Consider the following 19199-nt stretch of genomic DNA (forward strand, 5'->3'; position numbering starts at 1 on the left):
AATTTAAAAGCAGAACATTAAGTTTATTTTTGTTTGTTTTTTAGTTACCCAGTAAGATCTGAACAAGATTTACTGAGTTATATACAATTTAAGTATTTATGAACAGAAAATGATATCAGTGACACTCTCCTCCAGTCCAAAAAGAGGAACTACCTTTAAATATTATCTATTTCTAATTCTTACTACTTACAAAGGGTGGCTTCTCAGATGATGAAGACGACTCACATACTTTTTACAAAACTTTTCTGCACGTTCCTGAGCATCAACACGGTGTGGTTGACTCTTAATAGCTCTATCCACAAACTGTAGGCCAATAAAATAAACACAAGGTACACAAGTAACCACAGGAAAAATGTGTTTAAAACTTCAGAAGTAAAATATGTATACAAATATTAAAATGCAACCATTTATTTGAGATATGTAAATAAATGTCTAATAATAATAATAATAATAATAGAAAAGAAAAACTTTACTCTTACTGTATTAACAGGTATTAAAGGTTGCAGCAATAAATGCAACACAAATCTTATTACTCAGTACAACAAGGTAAGCATTAAGACAGCCTGTACTATTTATTACTAAACAGAAGGACAAGCAACATAAAAAATCAAACTAATTTAAATTCTACTTTAAAAACACAAATCATAAATACTATTCTAAATCTCTAGGTCAACAATAAGCAAGAATCTCCATACTAATAAAAATTGTTTGTCGAGCTTCTTGAGCAACTACACAGCTATCTGACAATTATCCTAAATTTTGATGTGGCTAACTAAATGAAAGGTAGATAGTCACCACTATAACCAAGTCTTGGGCTAGCTAACTGCACAGTGGGATTTGACTGGCACTCTCACAAAATGCAAACCTAGCTCTAAAATTCAGTGCATGATTTTGCTTTGGTAGTTATGAGAAAAAATCATGTGCAGGAGATAGTAATAATCTAGTAAAAGGCTTATAATATGAATAAGTAAAAACAACTGTAAAGAGATTATTCAAAGAAATGATACAAAGAACATACATCTATGCAACAGTTTTACTTTTCCTTGTTCCTGGGTAGGAAGTATTATTTCCCAACTGCTTATGCCTAAAGTAAATGGAAAACACCTATTTTTCTCTTCAAACTTTGCTTTTGTTGACCTGGGTAATGAAACTTTCAAATTTATCCATTTTCCACAACATTATATATAGATTCAGTGCTGAGCAGCTGGTAAAGAATTTTCTCAACCTTACAAGAATTTTCAAGAACTTTCCAGAATGTTGTAGAACTTACGAGAATTTTCTAGAACTTTCCACAGTAATATATATAGGGGCTCACCATTCACCACTTCAGTTTAGTTCTAGCTGCCAAAGGAAACACATAGACCTAACTGATTTTTATCAGAGATGGCATCAAGAAGCTGCATTTCACCATGATATATTTCACCATGCCTGTCAGAAATCAAGACCAACCATGGGCACCTCATTCTACTTGCAGTGCTCATAGGGATACAGTAGGGATACAGCAGCAAACTACAACAGGAACCACAATGGACTGAGATCTCTGTATGGAGGCACAATGTCAAATGTGAGCCACTAGTGTACCTACAGAAGGGGTTGTTCCCACCACTGCACATAAAATTGCGTCTTATGAAACGATTTGTCACAGCTCTTAATAAGGAGTCTGCAGCCTTCAAGTACCTTCAAGACTTCTTCACTAAGCTGTCTGAGGCAAAGGTCAAAGTGGGTGTTTTTTATTGGACTACAAATAAAAAAGACACTGGAGTGCACCGAATTCCCCAAGAATATCAGTAGGAAGGGAAAAAAACTTGGGGCAGCTTTGTTGCAGCAGTTCGGGGCTTCTTGGACAATCAAAAGGCCAAAAATTATGTGGAACTTGTTGAGACTCTGGTGAAGAACTACAGCAAAATGGGCTGCAGGATGTTCCTGAAAGTCCATATCCTTGATTCTCATCTTCATAAATTCAAGAACACAAGAGCATACTCAGAGGAGCAAGGTGAGCACTTCCACCAAAATATACTGGTCTTTGCTACCAAGGAGCTAATGACGAAAACATGATGAAAAACTATTTGAAGGCCGATACATGAAAGCGATTTACATTACAGTAGCAAATCTTGAAAAACTACTCACTTCTAAACATTTTTGTTAATTTTTGAATAACTTTAGTATAAATACATGTAAATATTGATTCATATGTTGTTTTAATCATACCTTATATAAATGAAAATGTGTACATTTGTACATAGAAAATAGGTTAATTTATAAATTTCATTATCCAGGTCACAAAAGCAAAGTTTGAAGGAAATAATGGCCATTTTCTGTACTTTTACAGCATAAGCAATTAAGAAATAACATACTATCCAGAGTGTTACATAGTGTAGTATGAAGTTAGTAGACATCAATAATAGTTTCTAATTGTAGACAAAAAATAAAACAAACAGAAGTATAAATTAAGTGTTGATAAAGAAGCCAAAAATTAAAAAGTATATAAAGCCTTGAGAATTAGTACACCGATTAGAAATACAACAAATAACCAACTGTAATCATTCATAAACTTGATTATGACTAAGTCAAATAATACTTTGCCAAAAAATAAATTTCAAAGTTTAAAGAAAGTAAATATTTGGAATAAATCCTACCCTTGCCAGTGAGATATGAAATTGAAACAATTATAAACTGTACAGACATGACAAATGCATAAAATAACCCTCAATTCTATGAAATTGGTCAATGAAAAGATCCAAGAAAAGCATTCATACTTTGTAAAAATCAAAGTAATAATTATAGCTTTATGTGATAGTATTTGTCCTGTTAAGCCATATCAGAGGATATTTTGATTGGAAAATAAATAATGGTACATTGATTCATTGAAGGATATCATCCACTTGTCTACCAATGATTATTGACATCCAAAAAGGTAAATTAAACTAGAGAAACAAAGCCAAACTGTACTAAATATCATCAATGGAAAACATAGAATTAGTTTTGATAGATCATAGAGAACAAACTGAACTATCCAACACAACAAGATTCCTGAGAAACATGTCATTATGACGTACAGAAGTGTCATGAAAAACATATTCAAGATATAAATGTGTCACAAAATTAGCAGTAGAAGAGACTGACACATGGTTGAAGCAAAAGTTTTCTTTCCAGACAAAAATACAGGCATCATGTATTTGTATGTTAATCTTAAAGAATAAAAAAAAACAAAAAAACTATTAAGACAAAGATTCACAGCAGTGTCATCTAATGTTTGAATTAAAATTTTAGAAGCTTTTAAATAAATATACATGTTGCTTTTTCATGGTTAAATATGTACATGTTGTTAAGACCTAACACAATTTTAATCATAAATAGCATAACACTGACTAGTTGTTATCTTACTTTGTCTATTGCATCTTCAAAGCACTGTAGCCAATATTTTCGAGCTTCAGTATCTTGAGTTAAGTCTACAGTATCAGGGAAGTAGTTACTAGGATCTTGTAAAAGGGGACAATGCACCAACTGCCAGTCAAATCTGTCCATTTCAAGCTGATGAAACTGTAAAGGAAAGAAAATGTGTTAAAGATACTCTCTACCACATATCATGAGTTTGTCTTTGTAACTACAGGAACAAAATTAACAACCATAAACCAGTCCAAAAATTTTGTTAACTACAATAAACAAACAGCAATTACATGAAAAGCATTTTGGATAATATAGTTAAAAATAACTAAAAGCAAGATTATTCAAATGATTTAATGCAATCTAGTCATTATAAGTTACATTTGTCTGATGTATTTGAACTGTTATTTAAGACTGCCTTCACTAACACGTTTTGAGTGTGTAATTAATTAATAGAATTGTTTATTTTTTTCCTATACGAGCATCCTTTCCTGCATGTTATAAATTATGTTATATTCAAAATTTAAAAGTACTTTATCATCATAGTATACTTATAAACTTGGCACCAAAACATAGCTAGTATTCAAATTTTAATATTATACAAGTCTTAAGTTCTTAATTTTATAAGGATTTTTTAAAATCCTACTTTCCTCTAATATGAGAATTGTGTCATCTGCTCTCCAGTTATTTCTTCTTCTCTATTTATTTATCACCCCTCAACGAAGCAAGAAATTTAGCATAACTTGCTCATTGTAATATTGTTATTACTTAGGTAAAGCATGATTTTTATAGCCTTCAATCTTATTTCATTACAGGGTGATAAACTAGAAATCAGACCCCTATTGCAAGCCCACCTATCACATTCACTCTTTTTCAAATTGCCAATAGTGCTCTCTGATATTTAATACTATATTACTTATAACTAAAGAAAGCCAGTTTTAACCTATCAAATGACATATTGCTCTATATTGTTTTTTGTAGAAATAATTGCATATTTTGCTTCTACTTCAAACTTTATTCCTACAGGAAACACTTTAATGAGCTTGGCTGAATGTATAATAGCTCTTGTCACGTAGTCAGTAAGCCAGGAAAGTTGTAATAGTTATACAACATTTTCTACATTTTACGTATTTTATTCTCTGTTCTTTGCTTCATTTATTAATTTAAAAAAATTATTTACTGCAGTAGTACCATCAGTATGAAAAGTAGGGTTAAGTTTCATTTACAGATGACAGTTATATATATATATATATATAAAAAAGGACCTTGGTAACTACTATATTTCTTGTTTCTTGTGTATTCTTTATTTGTTATTATGAGGAAAATAAAATTTTAAATTAAAAAAACCTTTTAAGTTACACAAGGTAACAAACAAACAATTTTCACAAGTTATATTGGACAGCAATTCCAAGTTGCCTATTCATGATTAAATTTGATAGAATAACATGAGCTACACCTTTGCCAAATGATTTACTTGTTTGGTGGGATTATTTAGTTAGGCACAGCTTGAAGAACAATAAAACTAACAATTAAGGTAGAGCATATGTATACTGTTATCAGTTTAAAGCTATTTAGGTCAAGTGAATGTAGTTTCATATAACAATTTGAAGTCATTGTAGAAGAAAAAAGGGTAATTTAGATTTATTTTTTTTAAGATGGTTATAAGGTCAGTCAAATTTATACAAAGTTAGGGTAGAAAAAAAATAACAAAAAGGCAAAGTTTTACTTGATATGAAAATCATTTTGCAGTTAGAGCTATAAATAATGACTCCATACATTCAAGGAGAAATATTTAACGAAAAACACTTCATTAAAATTCTGATTTTTTTGCTTACAAAAAGACTTATTACTTACTGAAAGCTCGTAAAATTTTGAGTAGATACATGAAGCATATTAGAAGTTAGTATGGACACTAAGGTAAATATGAAGTCACAAACTAAACCAATTCAACTGATTCCATAAAGTGTGTTAATAAAAAATAAAGTAATACCAAAAATATGTTGATTGGCATGCAAATACTTTAGTATGGGGTGTGTGTGTGTGTGTGTGTGTGTGTGTGTGTGTGTGTGTGTGTCTTTGTTGCTTTCTTTGCCTTTAACATCATAGCACAATGCCATTTTTAAATCCCTTCTGTGCATGTTATTGAGTTACATTCAAACTTTAAATAAAAACAGCAATTAAAACTGCAGTCACTTGATCTAAACTTTATGAGCTACTATATGATACTGTGAGAAAATAGACTGTTGGTTTAAAAGATCAAATTAAAGTTCGACCACTCTTTCATTAACATCTAGAAACTTTCACAAATTTCTCAATAAGGGTTTGACATTCTGATATTTCTACACTTAAAATCAGCTACAGCCACTTACAAAGACAAAACTGTGTTACTTAGTAACAACTTAAGGTTGAACAGCATGCTTATAACAAATATAAAGAACAGATTTCACACTATTATGTTATAGCCTAAAGAGACGTATCTGGCTATGGATCTGTATCATGTGATAGAAAAGAAGCTTAGTCCATTGTTCTCTTGAGGGGTACATAGTGTTTGACAAGTGTTTGCCTTATATGTATTAGTTAGCTAAACAGTTTGATAGCACTTGTGTTTTATTTCTATATTTTAGTAAGTTATGTATTATTTATGTTTTAAAATGCATATTTTAAAGTTTTATGATTGTATACATTTAACTTGGTGTAGTTTGACATTTGGAAATGTCTAAGCAAGATGGCATCATTCCTGTTTGAGAGCATTAGTGAAAGAATTTGTGCATGACCTTTGCCCTATAATAACTATAAAACACCATGAGAACAGCCTGGCAGGAACAGCCTGGCAAACTTGCATCAAGAATGAAATACAATGAATTAGAAAGAAAAATAAATTCTAAGTGAAAGATAAATACATGAAATTAAGCATATCATAAAAAAGTTTGAAAAACATTCTAAGAACATTTAAAAGTTATCTGCATATTTCCATTTCTTAATTGTAAACATTTCATTGCACTATATATTGAAGATAATACCTAGAGTTAATGATATAACAGAAAACTGGAAAATAAAATATAAACATGTACTTTAAAAACATTGGATATTCATTTGGAAGGTGCTAGAGATTATGCAAATGAAGTGTGAAAACTAAGATAATAAATTGTAGTTTTATACTTATAATGAAATATCTTTACATGTGAACTATTCAGTCTGACTGCAGATAAGTACATTAAATAATGTTTTCTTATAGCTAGTAAAATGTTTTTTTTCTAAAACTACTAAACTAACATTAGTAGTTTTAAATTTGAATTGAATGATATTTCATCAAGTTGTTTCATTTTTATAATAACACAAGAGTTACCTACCTACAATACAAGTAGATTGAAGTCATAGGATTAATCATTGGGTTAAAAAAAAAAAATTCATTCCTACTAGAATTGAAATGCCTTCCTCTTATATTACATATTAAATATCATAGTTTCAGGAAGGGCATTGCAATTTGTATTTGGAATAGGTTATATTCCATACCGTTTCAGGCACATATTTGTTGTCTACATAAAACAGACATATAACAGAAAAAACTGTATTTCATGAAACATTTTATACAAGAATTATTACTAGAAACATAGTTTTATACATCAAATATTTGTCGTAAAATTTGTAGTAACAAAGGCAATTTCTCTGGTGTGCAGTTCAACTTTAAATTTCACTGCAGAAAAAAATATTGCAAAACAACACTTGTCAAATTTAATGTGTTCCCTTAGGGGTTTGGAAGCAGACACTTAAGTGTCAAATATTTCCAGTAAAGCAATACAGTGCACTAAACAGGTTGTTTCATATCATTCCATACATTTATCATTTTAGTGAAACCTTAAAGCTAAACTAGAAAGAGTAGAAGTAAACATTTAGGTTTGCATATGAATTCCAGAATTTTTTTTTTAATTAATAAAAGGTTTAATTCTTTAATCTTAAATTTTTTTATTTAGATACTAGTAATAAAATCTAATGCTAGGTTAAAAAAACATTTCACCCCCAGTCTTGTATATTTGTAGTTTTATTAAACTGCTCTTAATAAAAAGAAAATACCTGAATGTTTCTATCCTATGGAAAACAAAAACTTCACACTACTGTAAAAATCAAAGAAGCTATTCTAATTAAACAATTAAAACCAGCAAGAGCTAGAGTATCAGGGGTTTTAATTTATAATAATTTTAATCTTTATTCATTTGACCACACTAATTTTGTACATTTAAATAACATTGATGTCCCCTTTATAAGCACAAAGTTATACAATGAAGCATCAATACTATGCCTACTGCAAGTACTGATTCCAATTTTTAGCATTATAAAGCTTCAATCTCAGTGTGGTTTTTCTTTTACCATTTTATAATGATAAATGAATACGGTACTTTCAAGAGTAGTACATTTTCATTTATCACTAGTCAGCACTTATAGATTTTCAGTGCTCAGAAGCTAGAGAATCTTGGACACTATTTGGGAGCAATCCCAAATAAAGAAAATTGTACCTTCAAATTACTATTGATAAATGCTATTTATTATAGAATTAAATTACTGATAACAACATAGCAAGCTAAATATTAACAACAAAATAATATACTTCTCACAGTAACAATGCAATGGTGACATTATCTTCAATCATCTAACCAGCCAATATTACATTTGTATCAATAAACATTCACACAACACAGTTACAGAAGGTACTAGTGCAGGGGTTCCCAACCGGTGGGTCGTGACCCCCCTTGGCAGGGGAGTCAAAGCCTTGTTAGAAGTAGCTTGGGATAACATTAATTTTATTTCATCAATTACATTTTCATGCTCTTACATTTTTTTTGTTTCGGTGCAAAGCAAAACGTGTGCTACGTCAGTTCAATGTCATTAGGTAATATTATGGGTGTATGTATGCGTGCCTGTGAGTGAATGTGCCTGTGTATGTGTCTGCAACTGTATGTATGTGTGTACTAGTGAGTAGCGAGTATGTGAGTGCACGCGCATGTACGTATGCTTGTGTGTCTGTTTAGCTGTGATTAAGTGTGTGTGTCTGTTTAGCTGTGATTAAGTGTGTGTGTGTGTTTAGCTGTGATTAAGTGTGTGTGTCTGTTTAGCTGTGATTAAGTGTGTGTGTCTGTTTAGCTGTGATTAAGTGTGTGTGTGTGTGTGTGTGTGTCTGTGTGTGTGTCTGTTTAGCTGTGATTGTCCGTTGCTGATTGGTGGATGACGAATGTGCGTCGTTGCTGATGTGCCACTTTCCCTCCCAATACTTACCCCATCATTACTCTACCTGCACCCCCCACAAGTAGTCAGTATAAGATCTACAGTTGCCAAAGCATTCATTATTCAACATTTTTATTTTATTTTAACAAGGAGATAAGTAAGCAGTAGAGGCAAGTTGTGTCCATGATTAAACGGTGCAGATACTCAGAATGCTACCTCAACATTGGCTTCACCACTGTGCTCGCCAACGACGGCATTGAGAAACCAAAGTGTGTTTTGTGCCATGCTGTCCTGAGTGCAGAGTCAATGAAACCATCAAAACTCAAGCGTCATCTCGAGACGAAACATCCAGAACACGCAAAGAAGGGTTTGGATTTCTTCAAACGGCATGAACGGTGTCTTAAAAGCCAAAGAATCGATAGAAGTGGGTCATTTCAGCAGCAGAGTGCAGCCGTAGTGGAAGCTTCATATGAGATTGCATTCGAAATTGCTAAACAAAAAAAGCCTCACACGATTGGAGAAACACTTCTTAAAGCCTGCATGATGAAAGCAGTAAATCTTATTCTTGGAGAAGCCAGTGCAAAGAAGATGCAGCAAGTATCCTTGTCAAATAATACTATACAGAGGTGCATTTCTAAAATGTCTATGAATGTGAAGAAACAGGTTTTGACTGAAATCAAGGGTTCCCCTTTGTTCTTCTTTCAGCTCGACGAGTCAACAGATGTAAGTTCATGTTCTCAGTTGCTTGTCTTCGTGAGATACATTAATTCAGGTGACAAAGACGAATTCTTATTCTGCATTGCACTTGAAACCACAACAAAAGCTGATGATGTCATGGAAAAAGTTTCAACTTTTTTTCAAGACGAAGATCTTCAATGAGAAAACGTGTGTGGGGTTTGTAATGGATGGGGCACCGGCTATGCTGGGATCGAAATCAGGATTCCAGTCAAGAGTGAAGAAGCTAGCACCTCAAGCAAAGGGCATCCACTGCATGATTCACCGATATGCTCTCACCAGTAAGACTCTCCCTGCCTCTCTGCAGGAAGTGCTTGAATCTGTAATCAAAATTGTAAATTATGTGAAGACTCAAGCACTCAACACTCGCCTATTCAAAGAACTATGCAAAGACATGAATGCTGACCACGAAGTCCTTCTCTTTACACAGCAGTACGTTGGTTGTCGAAAGGAAACGTTATTAATCGTGTCTTTGAAATGAAAGATGAAATAAAGCTATTCCTGGAGACTCAAGAAAGGAGAGATCTTCTAGCTCACTTCGAAGATGAAGCATGGAATAAAAGGGTTACGTACCTAGCCAACATTTTTGACCAGCTGAACAAGCTCAATTTGAAGCTTCAAGGAAGGGAAACACATGTTCTCCTTTTTCAAGATAGTCTTCGGGCCTTTGCTTCCAAACTGCAGAAGTGGCGTCGGAAAACCAATCTTGGAAAGATCGCTATGTTTGAAAAACTTTGTGGAGTGACGGATGAGTCTCAGATCCAACTGGATCAGTTCCTCAAGGATGAGATTACCGAACATCTTCAGTCTCTAGAAAAGGAAATTGAGCGTTACTTCCCTGAGCTATCACAGGAACAGGAGGCCCTGGTAAGGAACCCATTTTGTACTGAACTTGATGTATCCAGTATCCCAGATGATATCCGAGATGAATTTTTGGATCTAAGGAACGACTCTTCAGCTCGTGATCTCTTCAAGGTGAAATCAGTGACTCAGTTCTGGTGCGCTATGTATCAGTCATACTCCAAAGTCAGCATGATAGCTTTATGTGTCCTTGTTCCATTTGCTTCTACCTACTTGTGTGAGGCAGGATTTTCCACTCTTGTCAATATACAAACAAAAAATAGGAACAGATTGGATGTTGGAGATGACATGAGACTGGCTCTAACAAACGCTTGGCCACGAATTTCAAAGCTTGCTGCTGAAATGCAACATCAGGCATCTCACAAGCTGGGTTGGATAGCTGTTCAAACCTATGTTAATATTATTTTAAGAAATATATGTTCTTTTTGTGAATTCAGGTTGAACCAATGTGATTTAATTTGCTAATAAATAATTACAGAATTTTTAAATATTTTTTTTAGATGTTTCTTTCCCTCTCCTTCACAGAAAATGAGAAAAATTAAGCTGCTGATAGTAAGCCCTAAGTAGGGGGGTCACATAGGTTTCAAGCTTTTAGGTAAGGGGTCACGAGTGCCAAAAGGTTGGAAACCCCTGTACTAGTGTGATGCAGAATGAAGGCTAAAATTGAAAAATACAATTTTCTTAAATAAAAATAAAATATATTCTGCACGAAAAAGAACTTATGTATAAAACATTTATTTACTTACATTTAAACCAGTGTGGCAAATGTCTTAACTACTTTTTATGATTTTGTTCAAGCAGAATATGTAACATACAGCTTTATTAAAAGAGCATAAATATTTTTTATCTGGAATTTGCTTAGTGCTGTGGGAAATAATAATAATAATAATAATAATAATAATAATAATAATAAGAGCAACCACTTTGGAATCTTGACAGTCAAATATTTATACATGTACAAATTTGTCATAGAAATGAACATTTTTAAAAAATTAAAAGATGATTACTAAAGATAAGTTTTCCATTTCATAATTAATGTGAATAAATTCAAGTTAAAGGTATTATCTCACCATTGCATTATTTTGAGAAGACAGCTGAGCAGGTATTGGACTTCTTAAGCCTGAACTTCCTGCATAATTCTCACCCCACGAGTACTTTTCTGTGTCTGAAATAATGTGTGTCAATCACCAAGTTTGTGTTGATTTTAAAAATCAGAAGTACTGAATGTTTACTCTTATATAAAAGAGCTATTTTGACACATCTATTCTTTCTTACTCTCAATTTATGCTACAGTATAGTTTAGTTACTTGTAATCTTTTTAAACTACAAACTCCTTTACAATTTTTTCAACTTTTAATGCAAAAACAAAAAATATTTCTCTAATATACTGCAAAAACAAACAGTCAAGATGCTAGAGATAAATTTTAGTAGCTGTTTCAATTGGAGATCCCAGTACAAATTTTATGCAATAGTCCTAGAAAACATATTCATTTAAAAGTCCCCTAATGATGAAGTCAATTTAGTCTGAAAGTGACATTATCAGTCTAAAAACAACAGTTTTACATTTTAAAATTTGTGGTTCTCATATCTTGTGCAAGATATACAATTAAAAATCAAATAACTGTTGTAACATATACAAACATTCTTTAAAGATTCATATTTTCTCAAAACTTTCCTTCTATGGTAAAAAAACTTAAACAAGTAAAATTTCCAGTCAGTGACACTAAATGTGTAAACTTCTATTCACAAGAATCAATCACAAAAAGGTTTATGGATCATCACTAATATTTAGTAAAAAACTATTGTTTGTCATAATAACAGGCTGAGTAGCATGTTGGACTTTCAAAGCCTTGAAATGCTTTTTTTATAGTTTATATTACTGTAACATACTTCTGCCACCAACTATTTAGTTGTTACAGTTTATAAATGAACATACTAACTTCAATTTTATTCAATCCCTACCAAACACTGATTACATAAAAATAAAATTCACCATCTTCTTCTGCTCCTTTCAAAAATGCTCCAATAGCTCCTAGATAACCTTCATGTCGAAGAAATAAGGCTTGAACTTTTCCCTGTAAATATTACATATAAATTAGTAACATCTTAATAAAATTCAAAACCTCAAGCAGTTATGAACAAACTGCATAACAATACAAAAATCCTGCTTTCATTTCTATTTGACTTATGTCTACAAAACATCACACTAAATGAACCAACACAAAAGAAGAAAAAAATTAAAAGGCAGCTTATCTCAAAGCAGCCTCCTGTTTGTATTTTTGTAGGTTATTTAAAAGCTGTGTTGATTACCACTGACTGGAACATCATTTTGTCAGGTAACTTTGTTTTGTTAAATCAATGCATAATTGAGTCATCTCTTGTGTTCACCACATGGAATCATATGTCCCCCAATGGAACTGAAAAGCCAACATACTAAAAAAGGGAACAGGAAAAAGCAAATCTAAATTATCTCTAAAAATTTAAGGATTATACTTAATTTCAACCTCAGAGGTCCCCTGGAGAACCCCAACAGAACTAAACATGTCTTCACTTCACTATGAACAAGATCCCAAACACTCTCAACAGAGAGAGACTCCCTCATTCCCAATTCTTGTGCAACACAAGATATCAGAAGTGGGATGAAAGAAACCTGATTTGCTTCTGTGCCAAAAAAATAATTTTGAAATTCACACCATAAATAAACTTGCTAATTATTTATTTATTTTTATGGTTATTACAGAAATCAACTAGATAATACATAACATTCAATACATCTCAGAACAATCATAATACTGAGAAACCCATTAGTGATGCTTTGTTGAGAAAAAGTGATAATATTATGAGAGGGTAATGACAAATATTGCTAAGACTGAGGCAAGGGAAAAAACCAGACCAATGCTTAGAGTGGCAAAGAAAGAAACCCCGACAGATGAGTAATAGCTATCTGTTTGATAGGTGTTTTTTGAAAATATTTTCAGGTTCGCTCCAATGTTGTTCATTCATGAGATTGCCATATTATACTCATAAATTTTACTCACAAGTTGTAAATACACATCAGCAGACTTGATGATAAAACAGCCACAATATCTCTAATTGCATTTTAATCCTATGACATCACAGCATACAACTGTACAAGTAGAGACTACTGTAACTAATAGAGACAGAAATGTTACTGTATGCATGTTACTAACAATAATACTGCTTTACAGTAACACTATTCATGTGTCAATGTTTCATTTTTTTCATATTAACTTTCTTATTTTAAATAAAAACTACTAAGTAATACTTTTATACTAACCCTACAATTAGTGGCTACTACCAGTGCCATTTTTAAAGTTCCTTTCTGTGGATGGTACTGCATCACATTCACATTTTAATTAAACCATCATCTTACTATCAACATATCAATGAAAGTAACATTACAAGGGTTGTTACAATTTGGATTTTTATGTTAGCTAAGTTTTTATTACTTTGTTTCAAAGCAAACCTTTCAAAAACAAAATATGAACTGCATTTTTCCTGTCACGTGATTTACACACTTTGAAAAATCTCGAATTTAGCAGTCAAGTAAGCTGACAATATACAGGAGTTTCTTCTACATGCTAACTCTGTGTTTTGACTTCTTTGACATGAGATCTAAAGTTATACAATTGTATTCACTGGGAAATAAGAATAACTTTTCCAACCCTTGACAGTTGCTATGTCCATATTTTATACTTTGCCTTGAGATCTACAATGAACATATTGCTAGTTTGGCACAAGTATGTATGATCACAAGAAAGAACTAAGTTTACACTATATTCTACTAATGGTTAATTTAAAAATGGTACACAGTTTTCCTTTTGGTGTCTGTAGATGCCATTCGTACTGTTATCTACTTGATCAACTGTTGTACGTATGGTGGTCTCTTATCAACATATGCTATAGTTAGAGAAGCTAGCTGTTAAATTGTGTTTAGGTTTTAATTTTATATTTTAGTTAAAATGTATTATTTGCATTTTAAAAATAATGTTTGAATGGTTTAATGGATTTTGAAAGATTATAAACAAGATGGCTTGTACAAGTGCTACCTTGTTCTGGCAAGGTATCTCTGCAGGAAGTACATCAAAATATTTTCATAAAACCCCAAATGGCACCACAGTTAACACAGGGGCATAAAATATAATATATGAATAATTGGAAAGGAAAATTAAAAATAAACCAAAAAAAAAGGAACGACTTCAGTAGATCTCTACAAAAGGTTTTTGTATTTCAATTTGATAATTTAACATTTCATTATCTTAACAATAACAGATAGTGATACAGTAAATGGAAAATAAAATATGAATATTTACCTTAAAAAACATTTCACATTCTTTATGAGGCTCTAGAGATTATATAAAACGTAAATGTGAAAACAGTAAGGCAAAAAACAGCATTTTTATACTCCACATAAAAACCACCTTACAGGCGAACTATTGAAAGTTCAAGTGCAAATAACTACATTAATAATGAATTTTTTTATTATAAGTTGTACAACAGATCAAAAGCAAATATTTTATTTTTCTGAAACTACATACTTTGAGGAATGTTCTTGTCAAATTTTTAAACAATTTTATTTGCACATTTTAGTTTTAGAACAAAATACCACAAGAGCAACATTACCTATTAAAACAATTAGGAGCCAGTAGTCATATGGTAAAAGAACTCAAATTATTATTATTATTCTGGTATGGTTATTTGACACGATGACAAATACTAACATCACATCTCAGAATGGCTGGTATGTGTATTAACACTTTTATTGATAAGCAGAGAACAATATTTTGACCTTTAAGTCTTCTTCAGATCAACAAGTCTTTGTAAACCTAATGATCTAGAAAAGTTAAAATGTTCTTTGCTTAACAATAAAAGTGTTATTACCCATACCAGCCATTTCAAGTGGGTTTCTTGTCACCAAGAAACACTAACATCATCAACACTCAAATACATTACCATTACATAATTTATACATTAACTGATATCTCCATCTCATAAGCATACTGTGGTTATTGAGATAACAGCTGAAAAACAATACTAAAACTATTAATTAAATGTTCTCAAGTTATGAATGTTCATCTTCAGCTTCAGTCTTTATTCCTTCCAATCCCTTGCCATTTGTTTGTTGCTTGACAATTAAAGTTTTTCTAATATATTTACTTGGATATCCAATGCATTAAATTATAGGTTATTAGGTAAACATAATGTATTCAGTTACTCAATGGCAAAAGTTCAACTGTTTCTACAAAGTATCATAGATAACAAATAATGTCATATTCTCAAAAACCATGACATATGTCATGTTATTATTATTTACTGTTAATGAAACAATCTGTATTTCAATATATTTTTTATTATTGGATTTTCTTTTCCAATAGGTTTCCTTCACGTTACTAATACTGGCATTCGTATTTTGCTTTATAAATATCTTTCTTAACTATCTCTTGTCATATTCTACCTGTCTCTTAAGAATGATCATTGTCAGTGATCTCTGCAAAAGCTTTACTACACATGACATTGTGTTATAGGCAATATTTAATGATGTATATTTTGTTTTTATCATTATGAATTAAAAGAAAATTATACAAATTTTATATGATTAATTAAATATACAAGTACACCTAAACTGTGTATAGGTGTTGTATTTAACAATTTTCTATAACAAAGTTTTAGGATGAGATGAAACCTTCTCCAGACTCCTTAGCTCTATTTAGGTGAGAATCGAGTTATTATTTGACGGCTGCCTTCATACTTCATGAATATTAACAGCAAACAAAAGGATTGAAGTAAACAATACAATGTTCATGCATAAAATATGTACATGGACATGCTAAATGCACCAAAATTACAAGCTAAACTGATCAAAATAATAATTAAACAATTCTATTACGTAACAACAATTTCAAACAGTATTTAATAAATCATCCAATTACAACATGTACATGTTCCCTATTTATAAAATAACTAAATTTCGCAGTGTAAATACCACACACTTCTTTATAATTTACATCAATTATTTTATAAACTCAATTTTGAGGGCTTTAAATAAACATTTTTCTTAGAACAAGTATAATTCCTCTGTAGCTGTTATTAATACAGAGATATGCTCACCTTACTCCAATAGTTAATGGCAAATGAGATGGTATGCATGCTGAGAGGTAGCCCACGTAAGAAGTAGCCACCAAAATACACTCTGGTTAGGCCGTGCATCATGGCATACAAACAAGCTATCTGTCCTATATCGTTGCTGATCATAAACAACAAACTACGAGCAATATCACCATCTTCAAAATGTCCTGTTTCAGTAGAAAAGGTAAAACAATTTCATTTCAATATTCACATCAGAAAATTAAAAAAATGGATGTAGAGAATAAAAATAATGTCTTATTAACAAGCCTTTTTATCTCATGTAAACAACAAAACCAATTTCTTTAACATGAAAAACAATTATAAAAGTCTACATCACATGGGAATTGAATTTTCAATAGTTTTATATTAAAATTACAAGGTTCTCAAATACCACAGAAAAGTAAAACAATATTGTTAGATGTTTTACAAGAGTATCCATTTATAGCACCAATCACCAAATTGATTAATAACTCAAAGGATACCTTAGTCTATTTTGTTATCTTCTGTATTGCAATCATTGTGCTTGTTTGAATTGATTTATTTTTATCTAAGATAAGAAAAATATCAATAAACTTGTGATTGTGAATAATTAAAGTAAATGTCATATTGATCAAATTATAGAGAAATCTCATTTATACGACAACTCCCATTTTTAAAAACCATGGTAAAAGAAACATTGAGTGTCATAACATCCATTTTATAGGTCTGCAAAATCAATACTATAATTGAATAGCCTGCAGATGGATTAGTTGTAAGAATTAGTGATGACCTCAACCAAACACCTGATGTGCATGTGAAGACTGATGTTATTTGGACATTCAGCAATGCTGCAAACCAAACAGGAAGAAAGGGCATGCAGTCAGTTGTAATTATAAGGTGGTTATGAATTTTATAGCCTAATTATTAATTAACAACACTGCCTTACATTTAATTTAATATGGCATCGAAAATATTCATTGTAATATCTTCCCCTAATATATTATACATAACCCATGATGAATACTGAATTTTAATATCCCAGTGGTTGTTCAATGAAATGTACTTACAACTTCCATCAGCAGTATTCTCAGAATGGGGTGAAATAACTCCAAACATTTGTTGTTTGATGTACTGCACTTAACACTGAATTTTAACATCTCACAAAAAATACAAGGCAAATTCAGCAAAATATCTTTTATGAAATACTTTGAGTAAATTCAAACCATTACTAATCAGGATTTAATGCAAAGTGTGCCAAAACTTGTACGTGAAAGATCTTTAAAAGTATACAAGTGATTATTCTCACAAAATATTTATCACTGAACCACATGTAAATGATTCAAAAAAATAAACAAAACAATCCATCAAAAGTGCATAAATAACTACAAGATGATTAAAAAACATTTACTTTCTGTATTTTTACTTTTCATTAAGTTTATTTTCTCAGAAAATTTTTATGAATAATTTCAAAGATGCTGAGTTGAACTTCATCTATATACAGCATTGTTACTCTCCATTACAGTTGGTAAAGCACTTTATGTTACTCACCTCGATTAAAATTGGTGTCTCTTACTGAATGAATAGCTTTCCCAAAACTGCAAGCTAACAAATCACTGGGTAAACCCATTCCACTGTAATCTCCTCCATAGATGTCTTTAACAAGCATATCAATGTTTCGGTGATCTCCCTTTTCTGCCAGTTCCAAGAGCTCATCAAAACCCTATATTGTGTAGTATATACTTAAGTTAAGAAAAGTATATAATATGTATTACTTAGTTTTACAACCAACTAATTGTACATGCTACATAATATATGGAGAACAGAAGTCTATTTGATTCTTCAAGGCTGTCCTTGCACAAGATCGTTCATAAAAGTAATCATTTAAATCCACTTTCATTTTCCAGGACATTGCTGATTCCCTTCTTAAAATCATGGAAAGATCTGGCTTCCAATACTGCTAATGGCAACTCATTCCACAAGTCAGACTGTGTAAAAAAAATCAGTGTGTATTAACAGTAGTCTACCCTGTCTTTTCCAAATCTCAATTCTTTGTCCTTTAAACCCATCATCTTCAGGATACAGAAATCACTGATCTACAGAAATAAAGATCTATCAAATAATTTTGTAAGTTACAATAGCTTCTTAGTCTTTCCTTCAAAAGAAAATAAAACAAGATCTTAATATATGCCTAAGTTAATTCTTCTATCCATAAAATCATTCTAGTAGCCCTTCTCTAAGTCCTTTCTATTAAGTTAATTTCTCTTTCTTAGATAAGGATACTACACCCTTGTGCAAATTAATTAAAGCAAGATGAAAAATTACGATTTTTTAAATTTTTTGCGTTTTATTTCTGAGAATCCAAAAATTACTCGCAAATTAATACATGATATGACCACCTGTATTTTTCAGAAGATCATTAATCTGCTTTGGCATCGAGTCCACGAGTTGACTGCAATCTTTACAAATTTTTGGATCGCGGTACCACACCTCAATTATGGCCTCAATTAGCTTCTTTCGTAGTACAGTTTTCCCCAAGTCTTTCTTTACAAATCACCCAAAGATTTTCAATAGGATAAGTCTAAGTTCCCAGGCCAGTCCAGCACCTTTATTCACGTTGTAGTCATAAAATTCTTCACAAGTTTCAACATGTGGCAGAGCCAGATCTTGCTGAAAAATGCCAGATCCATCTGAAAATATCTTTCAATTCTGGAAAGACTCTTCTCTGCAAAACTTCAATGTACTGTGGTCCTCCCATCGTACTTTCTTCGGTATGCAAGCCTCCAATGCCATAGTAGCTGAAAAAGCTCCAAAACATCTTCAAGAGATGTTTTATGAACTGATTGATGCAAGATTCTAGAAGTTTCTCACATGGAGAT

General features: G+C 31.6%; 1 protein-coding gene across 3 annotated transcripts in view; it reads right to left on the reverse strand.

Moving 5' to 3' along the window:
- Positions 1-19199, reverse strand: part of LOC143240889 (4'-phosphopantetheine phosphatase) — a 60503-nt gene that overhangs the window by 14372 nt on the left and 26932 nt on the right. For all 3 annotated transcript variants that reach the window (XM_076484117.1, XM_076484119.1, XM_076484118.1), the window contains exons 7-12: positions 17872-18043; positions 16327-16511; positions 12191-12272; positions 11268-11362; positions 3385-3540; positions 191-303 (exon numbers count right to left, since the gene is read on the reverse strand). In XM_076484117.1, the coding sequence (XP_076340232.1) occupies positions 191-303; positions 3385-3540; positions 11268-11362; positions 12191-12272; positions 16327-16511; positions 17872-18043 (803 nt within the window). The remainder of the gene's footprint in view (positions 1-190; positions 304-3384; positions 3541-11267; positions 11363-12190; positions 12273-16326; positions 16512-17871; positions 18044-19199) is intronic.

The sequence above is a fragment of the Tachypleus tridentatus genome, chromosome 13, assembly GCF_004210375.1.
Source record: "Tachypleus tridentatus isolate NWPU-2018 chromosome 13, ASM421037v1, whole genome shotgun sequence".
Taxonomy (NCBI): Eukaryota; Metazoa; Arthropoda; class Merostomata; order Xiphosura; family Limulidae; genus Tachypleus; species Tachypleus tridentatus.